This window comes from Vigna radiata, unplaced genomic scaffold (genome assembly GCF_000741045.1).
Source record: "Vigna radiata var. radiata cultivar VC1973A unplaced genomic scaffold, Vradiata_ver6 scaffold_185, whole genome shotgun sequence".
NCBI classification, from domain to species: domain Eukaryota; kingdom Viridiplantae; phylum Streptophyta; class Magnoliopsida; order Fabales; family Fabaceae; genus Vigna; species Vigna radiata.
Window position 1 is genome coordinate 593,274 of NW_014542000.1, and position 9,851 is coordinate 603,124.

General features: G+C 36.4%; 1 protein-coding gene across 1 annotated transcript; it reads right to left on the reverse strand.

Moving 5' to 3' along the window:
- Positions 1–4,984: 4,984 nt before the first annotated feature.
- On the reverse strand, positions 4,985–5,314 carry LOC106778858. The gene has a single exon (XM_014666854.1). The coding sequence runs from the start codon at positions 5,312–5,314 to the stop codon at positions 4,985–4,987; it is 330 nt and encodes a 109-aa protein (XP_014522340.1).
- Positions 5,315–9,851: the final 4,537 nt, after the last annotated feature.

Sequence of the window (9,851 nt, forward strand, 5' to 3'; positions counted from 1 at the left end):
CTGGTGAGTAATTCCTTGATTTTGCAATACCACCTAGGGATAGGGGTAGGACGATCAATTGCTTTTAACTTCCGTTTATAATGCTGTATTAATTGCTAGGGGAGGCTAGGGATAGCAAGCTAGTAATTAATATTAGGCTCTTTTCGCCAAGGGATCGGGTTAAGGGTAAGCTAAGAAAGTTGCATAACAATTAATTAATCAAACTAATATTCAAAGAGAAGTAGATAAGAGAGAGTGGATTAGATGAAATTGTAAACCCCCAACAACATCCATTCATCCATTGTTTTCTTTTGTCAATTGAATCAACTTTATTTCGCATGTTTATATTTTGTTCCCAAATCCAATTTCTTAATTTTTATTTTCAAGTCTTATTATTTTAATTCACGTGAACGAGAAAGCTTTTCGAGTCTCTTGGGAAAACGATACTTGGTCTTACCATTTATATTACTTGTACGATTTGGTACGCTTGCTAATCCGTCAACAAGTTTTTGGCGTCGTTGCCGGGGACTCGAGGTTTATTTTTCTAGTAGTGTGAATTGATTGAATTTGACTTGATTTTATGTTTATTTTCATTTTTGTTTTAATAAATTTTTTCTAGGGTTTTGTGCTTAAGCTTTGCAGAATGCAGTTTGATCAAGAATTTAATTATATGGGCACTCAATTCCACCAAAATGATTTCAACCACTAGTGGGAACCTCATTCAAACATATATCAGAGCCAATTGGGGCAACATTTCTGTTCACGAAAAGAAACGTTGGGGGAAGCTAAAGAACGTTTACGGCAGGAACTATTCTCTGTACCAAAAGAAACGTTTAGGGAAGTCCAACAATTCTTGCGGCAGAATTTATTCTCTGTACCAAAAGAAACGTTAGGGGAAGCCCAACAACGTTTACAACAAAAACAATCTCTTGAACACAAAGAAACATTGGGGAAAGCTAAAGAACGTTTATTGCAGGAACAACACTCTCATGTTTTGAAGTCTTTGGGCATCATTAGGGTTAATACTGAAGTTAACCCTAAAGAAGAATGTCAAGCCACTATCTTTACAAATGATAAGGTTGTCTAGGAGGAAAAGATAGAAGAAGAAGAGCTAGAGATGTATGAAGAGGAAACAAAAACAGAAAAAGTTGTTGTTGCGAAAAAGATAGAGGAGATAGAAACAGAAAAGTTGAATATCAAGCAAGGGGAGTATTTTTCTGTTTTTATCTTTCCGTGTTTATTTTTCTGTTTTTATTTTTCTGTTCTTATTTTTCTTTTTTTATTTAAAAAAATTAAGAAAAAACAAAAATTAAAAAAAAAAATATCTTTTACTGTTTTTATTTTTGGGCTAATTATGTGCTCTAGTGCAATGTTCTTTAGTGTGTACAAGATAAAATTTGTACTAGGAGCACAAGATCATCAGGGGGCAAATAAGGAAGGAGAATTGGTTCACCAACACTCTGATGTGAAAAGTGACAAACCCAAACCTGGCACTCCAATGAAATTTCAGAATGGATTATAGGTTGTCAAGACTATCAAAGCAAACAGAGCATGCTCTTGAGATTGAGAGTCCTTAGAGTTGGTGACAAGGAAATTTTCGAGATTTTGTTAGTATCATGAAGGAAGGAAGAACGCTAACATAGAATATCAACACCTACTGATGGGTATTTGGGCTTTACCGGGTCACGCTAATGACGTTAAAGAAGCACTTGCTGGGAGGCAACCGAGTTTCTAACTTTTTCTTTTTAATTATTTATGTCATTTGGATTTGATTTTTCTTTGTGTGTTTAAGTTTTTGTTTAGGTTATATGCTGCTTCTGATGGCAGTGATGATAGCATCTACTGATGGATGCTTCTACAACATCTACTGATGGATGTTGTTATGAAAGAGGACGGTGAATAGACATCTACTGATGGATGTCACTGTTTGCATTTACTGATGAATGCTATTGGATAACATCTACTAAGGGATGCTAGAAGATTTAGGTATCTACTGAAGGAAACAGGGAAGTGATGAGTCGATATTTTATTGATTTCACTTAGTTTATTGTGCTAGAATTAATCAAGGAATTGTGCTTAATTGTCTGGTATTTTCCCGTTTTTCCTAATTATGCTTAATTTGACTGGAAATTCTAATTTTAATTAATTTGAATTTTCTGAGCTAATTATTTGCATTATTATTTTCAGGGAAAATTTTGGAAACACAATTTGGGACATTTGGAGGACACCAAATGAATTCAAGACTCTCAAATTTAGACATTTTAAATTTTAGTTATATTGTAATTTAATTGTTGAAACTTTTTAGAGAAACTCTTTGTATCTTGGGCCAATTTTGGAAAAATGTTGTTGGACCCAATTTTATTAGACACTTGACACTTGGCAACCCTAGGGTTGGGTGGACCCCACCCTAAATTTTGAAGACACTTGGTCTTGGCAAAGGGGACCAGCCGTCACTTAAGGGGTAATACACTTTTGCTGGAACAATTTTGAGTGGTGGGAGGCTCTCGGCATTGGAAAAAAGAGCAGCCACTGTTGACTCACTGGCAAGTGTACCAGACCGTGCAAGTAATATAATCGGTAATACCCGATATCGTTCTTCCCAAGAGACTCGAAAGGCATTATCTTTCGTGTTAATCAAAATCGTAAGACTTGTAGAGAGAAATAATTGTTGTGAATGCAAAGACAAAAAATAAACATGCAATGTGTTGATTCAATTGACGAAAAAGACTATGGATGAATGGAGTTGTTGGGGGTTGATTATTTCATCTAATTCACACCCTCTTATCTACTCCTCTTGTTTAATGTGCTTGATTATCTAATTGTTATGCAAACTTTCTTGTCCTACCCTTAACCCGATCCCTCGGCGAGAAGAGCCTATTACTAATTACCGGCTTGCTATCCCTAGCCTCCCCTAGCAATTAGCAAGGCATTACCGAACAAAAGCAAAAACAACTGATCGTCCTACCTCCCTATCCCTAGGTGGTATTTCATTAATCAAGGAATTTCTCACCAGTTCATGACATTATTGTATGTTCCTGTATCAATAAAGACAAACAACAATTATCGAATGAATTAAACGATAAAAGCTTTAAGCACAAATGAGAACCCAACAATTGATAATCAAAGCATATGAAGAATCATATAAATAAACAAGAGTTTCAATAAAAGAGAGTTTCAAAAGATTACATTGTTTCCCCCAACAACAAAAGGGTTTAGTTCACCATGGTCATGCTGAACTTAGATGAAAATAATGGAAGAATTGAAAAGCAAACCCTAGATAAGATGAAAAGGAGCCTAAGCATCCAAGACATCCTCTCCAGCGAGTGAAAATTACGTCTGGCCGTCCTCTTCTGTCAAAAGAATGAGAATGAAATCGTAACAGGGCTATTTATAGCTGAGGAGCGTCACAGAAAACAGGCCCAGGCCTAGCGGACAACCGCCCGGCGGCAAAGGGCCACCGCCCGGCAGTTTCTTGACTCTTCTTTTCTTCAATTTTCTTCCTCTATCTTGAGTCTAATACCTTCATCTTCAACCCCAATCTTCACTTTCATTAAAATCACTGCAAAACAATGCAAAACAAGCATAATATCGCTAAAAAGAGCTTTTGACCCTCGACTGACTCATTTATTGGGTTTTACTTGATTCTAAGCTCATTCTAAGTCTTAAAGGGTGTAATTTAGTCTAAATTGACATATGAAAATAATTGTTTTTCAATCGTTATCACAACCCCAAACTTAGAACTTTGCTTGTCCTCAAGCAAATAAAACAAAAGAGCAAACAAAACAAAACTTGGCTTTCTACTATTTCATCCAATGGTTCAACATTCCTAAAGTACATGACAAGAACTACTCGACTTCAAATCTTCAGTGAAATCAAATCAAGATACATTCATGCTTCCAGTTCAGTTCACAAGTTATTCAACAGATGTTACACATTATGAATGATTAATCCACTAAGCAAAGATGCAATCATGAAATTTAGCAATTATCACCAGGCAAGTGTTTCACTCAATCACTCAAGTGTTTAGGGTAACCTCCAACACTCTAGCATTCACAAGTCACATGAAACAAAATTGCCATTCATCTAAAACAACAAAAATCTTTACATGCAAATGCCATCAAAAGGACTTTTCCAAGGCTTGTAATGAGGCTGGGCTAACAAGAAAGTTGGTATTTCTGGAATGCAAAGTCCTTGAGTTAAGAGAGCTACCAAAGTATTCAACATTCAAGCACAACACTCTTCCTCACCAATCTCTCTTATTCCCAAATTTTTCCCCTTTTCTTTTGCATTGAGCCCATTTTCATGCTTTTTCTTCTTTTCTTTTCTTTTTCTCATATATTTTTCTTTCACAACATTTGAGCTCAATGCTTTTTCAATTTCCTTTCAGTTTCCCCCATGCAACCCCAAACTTGAACCTTTTCACCACATACAATGAAGCTCATCCCAACTCAAGGTAAAGAATTTNAGGATAAGGGTTCACATCCTGTTTAAGGCTAAGGTTCAAAAAGCGTGTAACATTTTCAAGCACTTTGGGTGAAAATTTGGCTAGAGAAGGGTTTTCAAAAGTGGCCTTGATCATATGACATTTACATGCAATTCAATCAATCATCAAGATTAAGGTAATATCATTCATGCTTTCCTGTGAACAATACGTACAACAATGAAAACTCTGGAGCTTAATACCTCACACAACATGCTTTCTCACACAATATTCATTCATGCACCCTACCTAGCATCATAATCACAATCGTAATCCTTCGCCCATCTGTTTCACAGAATATCAACATGCAATGCAGCTCAATTATCATCCACATCAAATCATTATCAAATAGGCTCATCATGCAATTTATTCAGTAAAAAATCTTGAGAAAAAGTATTCAAGCCAAGCATACACACTGAAAATAAAATTCAGCCTATTCTAAGAATTTAAAATGCAAGAGTAAAAGAGAGAATCTAGGTTGCCTCCTAGTAGCGCTTGTCTAACGTCACGAGCCTGACCCAAACCTCATGGATCCACCAACATCATAATTGAGGCAGTTTGCTCCACATCTCCTCCCACATAATGTTTGAGCCTCTGACCATTCACTATCCAGCTTCGTTGTTGATTATCATCATTGGAATGCTCTAACTCCACTGCTCCATTTTGGAATACCTGCTTTACCACAAAAGGTCCTAACCATTTTGATTTCAGCTTCCCAGGAAATAACTTCAACCTTGAGTTAAACAGTAACACCAACTCTCCTGGATGGAAAGTTCTCTTGATCAGTTTCTTATCGTGATAAAATTTCACCTTGTCCTTGTAAATCCTTGATGAGTCATAAGCATGCAGCCGCATTTCTTCAAGTTCAAGCAACTGGTCTCTTCATTTGCTTTGAGTTTCATTAGGATCCAAGTTCAAAAATTTCAAAGCTCATAAAGCTTTATGTTCCATCTCAACTGGCAAATGACATGTTTTCCCGTAAACCAACTGAAAAGGTGAGAGTCCCATAGAAGTTTTCATAGCAATTCTGTACGCCCAAAGAGCATCATCTAATTTTTTTGACCAATCCTTTCTCGAAAGAGTGACAGTCTTCTCCAAGATTCTTTTGATCTCACTGTTAGAAACTTCAGCTTGCCCATTTGTTTGTGGATGATAAGGTGCAGCCACCCTATGTTTAACCCCATAATGTTTAAGCACCTTAGCTAGCTGAGCATTACAAAAATGAGATTCCCCATCACTGATGAGTATCCTTGGTGTGCCAAATCGTGAAAAGATTTGCCTCTTTAAGAATTTAATCACAGTACTAGCATCATTCTTGGGACATGCTAAAGCTTCAACCCATTTGCTCACATAATCAATAGCTACCAAAATATACTCATTGTTAAATGATGGAGGAAAGGGTCCAACAAAATCAATATCCCAACAGTCAAAAACTTCAACCTCCAGAATTCCTTGCAATGGCATCTCATGTCTCCTTGAAATAGCCCCTGTCCTTTGGCATTTGTCACAACTCCGAGCATGATTATGGGCATCCTTAAACAAAGTTGGCCAATAAAATCCGGCTTGTAGAACTTTTGCAGCTGTATGCTCACCATTATAATGTCTTGCATAAGGATAGTTATGGCAATGCCACAAAATCCTTTCTGCTTCTTCCTTTGTTACACATCTCCTAAGAAGATTATCTGCTCCAATCTTGAACAAGTACGGATCATCCCAAACGAATTGTTTAGCATCATGTAAAAACTTCTTTTTCTGTTGCCAATTCAATTCTTCGGGAACAACACCTGTACCTTTAAAGTTAGCCAAATCAGCAAAACAAGGTCTTTGCTGAATATATAGAAGAGTCTCATCTGAAAATGACTACCAGATTTCTTTCTCCTTGCTTGTTACTTCATTGTTGACCAACCGAGATAAATGATCTGCTATCAGATTTTCACTTCCCTTCTTATCACGAATCTATATGTCAAACTCTTGTAGGAACAACACCCACCTAATCAGCCTTGGTTTTGAATCTAGTTTTGTCAAAAGGTATTTTGTAGCTGCATGATCCGTATAAACAATACCTTAGATCCAATGAAATAGGATCGGAATTTTTCCAATGCGTAGACTATAGCCAAAAACTCTTTTCTATAGTAGCATAATTTAGTTGGGCTTCATTCAATACTTTACTAGCATAGTAAATAGCATGAAATACCTTTTCTCTTCTTTGACCCAACACAGCACCAATAGCATAGTCACTTGCATCACACATGAGTTCAAACTCTTTATTCCAATCTGGAGCTACAATTACAGGAGCAGAGATCAACCTTTTCTTCAAAGTATCAAAAGCTTGCAAACATTCCGGACTCATCATGAATGGTGTTTCTTTGGCCAGCAAATTACTCAAAGGCTTAGCAATCTTTGAAAAATCCTTGATGAATCTTTGACAAAATCCAGCATGACTAAGGAAACTTCGAATTCCCTTCACATTTGTTGGAGGTGGAAGTTTTTCAAATACCTCCACTTTTGCCTTATCCACTTCAATCCCCCTAGCTGAAATTTTGTGCCCCAACACAATCCCTTCTGTAACCATAAAATGACATTTCTCCCAATTTAAAACAAGATTTGTTTGAACACATCGTTTAAGAACATCATCAAGGTTGGTTAAGCATATTTGAAACGAATCCCCAAAAACTGAAAAATCGTCCATGAAAACTTCTATGCTTTTTTCCATGAAATCAACAAAAATTGCTTGCATACACCTCTGAAATGTGGCTGGCGCATTACATAATCCAAAGGGCATCTTTCTGTAAGCAAATATACCAAATGGACATGTAAAAGCTATTTTTTCTTGGTCTTGAGGGTCTACCACGATTTGATTATAGCCAGAGTAACCATCCAAAAAGCAATAATATGCTTGTCCAGCCAATCTTTCTAACATCTAATCCATAAAGGGTAGGGGAAAATGATCTTTCCTGGTGGCTGCATTTAGTCTCCTATAATCGATGCACATGCGCCAGCCCGTAACTGTCCTTATAGGAATAAGTTCATTCTTTTCATTATAAATGACAATCATCCCTCCTTTCTTTGGCATAACTTGAACTGGACTTAACCCATTTGCTGTGAAAAATAGGGTAAATGATTCCTACTTCCAATAACTTCAATACTTCCTTTCTCACAACTTCTTTCATAGCAGGGTTGAGTCTCCTTTGCGGTTGAGCTACAGGCCTATAATCATCTTCCATAAGGATCCTATGCATACAATATGTGGGACTTATACCTTTGAGATCTGCAATTGACCATCCTATGGCATCTTTGTTTGCTTTTAAGACTCCCACCAACTTTCCTTCTTCTTCTGGGGATAATGAAGTACTGATAATAACTGGCTTTCCTCCATTATCTTCCAAAAACACATCAAATGCGGTGGTAACTTTTTCAGTTCAATCTTATATTCTGGAATATTTTCTTTATTTTTGGGTCTACGCTTGGCTTGTACACTGATTCTGATGATGGTTTAATTTTATTACATGATGAGTTATTTACTAATAATGATTGATTGTGGATGATGATTGAGAATGTGTGAATGCTGATATCCAGGTTAATGGTTCACTAACTATGTGAACAGATTGTCTATGATTGTGATTTTGATGCCAATTAGGATTCATGAATGAGAAGTGAGAAAGCATGTTGTGTGAGGTATTGAGCTTCAGAGTTTTTATTGATGTATGTATTGTTCACAGGGAATCATGAATGATATTACCTTAGTCTTGATAATTGATTGAATTGCATGTTTATGTTATTTGATCAAGGCCATGCTTGGAAGCCCTTACTTAGCCAAATTTTCACCCAAAGTGTTTTAAATGATATACCCTTTTTGAACCTTGGCCTTAAACAGTATGAAAACCCTCGTTTGAATTGGATTACCTTGAGTTGGGTTGAGGATAATTGTATGTGTTGAAAAGGTTCAAGTTTGGGGTTGTATGGGGAAAGTGAAAAGCAAAAGAAAAAGAATTGAGTTCAAAATTTGAAAAAGAAAAATGCATGAGAAAGAAAGGAAAAGAAGAAAGAAAAAGCATGTAAAGTGAGTCAATGTAAAAAGGAAAAAGGGAAGAAGTTGGGAATGAGTGAGATTGGTTAAAAAGAGAGTGTGCTTGAACTTTGAATGATGATTTAAACTCTCTTAACTCAAGGATTTTGTATTCCAGAAAAACCAATTTTTCTTGATAACCCAGCCTCATTACAAGCCTTGGAAAAGTCCTTGTGATGACATTTGCATGTGAAGATTTTGATTGTGTTAGATGAATGACAATAATGTTTTATGTGACATGTGAACAGTAGAGAGTAGAGTGACTGATGAGTGGTTATTTCTTGAACTATATTTAGTTTATTGCACTTAAATAAACCAGGGAATTGTGTTTAATTGTCTGTTATTTCCCCGTTTTCCGAATTCTGCTTAATTTGGTCGGAAATTTGTAATTGTGCTAATTTGGGTTTTTTGAGCTGATTAAGTGTNAAATTTTGGGAAACATCAATTGGAGCATTAGGGATGGTGGCATAATTATTCAAGACTCAACATTTAGCCATTTTCATTTTTATAAAGTTGTATTTTCGTTTTTTTTAGAAACCTTAATTAGATTAAGTGCATTTGGGCCATTTTGTGGCAAATTTTGTAGAAGCCCAATGGTGGAACACTTGGCCTAACCCTAGGGTTTCTTTTAGGAGGTGGTCCCCACCTATTTTGAAGGGGAAAGGCATTGTTTAGGGCAAATTGCCGAAACACTCACTACCACTCTCACATTCCACACTTTTGCTTTAGCCTTTGCATGCATGAACTCTCTCTTGGGAGCCTTGGGTGCCATTTTCGTTTTTGATGCTTGAATGGATAAAGATCACGTTTTTCTTCTTCTAATGTTTGCAACAATGCTTGTTCTTGTTTGATGGAATGAAGCTCTACCATTTCTCTCTTTAGATTTTCATTTTGAAGGTTGAATGCTTGAGTTTGGAGCTTCTTCTTTGCTTTTTCATGGTGGTTTCTTTGATGGAAGGGAGACCCACTGTTCATTTCGGTTTTCTCACCATTTTGCTGCAGTGAATTTGAATTTATCTTGAGTTTCTTGGTTTGGAGGATGAAAATGGAGTTGTTGTCAAGTTTGGTAGTGAAAAAGGCTTAAGTTGGTGCATAGGTATTGTATTCTTGAGCCATTTTCTTCTAGCATTTTGTTTTTGATGTTGGGAAACAAATTTTGAGGTGGACTTTGTGCTTGATGATGGTGGCTGGACGGTATTGCATAGGAAGCATAGGGGTTTGGTTTTATTTTGGTCAAAAAGTTGAAGAAAAGTGTGTTTTGAAGTTGAATTTATGAAGGTAGAACTTGGTTTTATTGTTCTTGAATCATTTTGCTTTGGAACTTTG

Coding starts and splice junctions, on each gene's coding strand:
- LOC106778858 (XM_014666854.1), bottom strand. CDS start 5,314: ATGCGGCTGCATGCTTATGACTCATCAAGGATTTACAAGGACAAGGTG.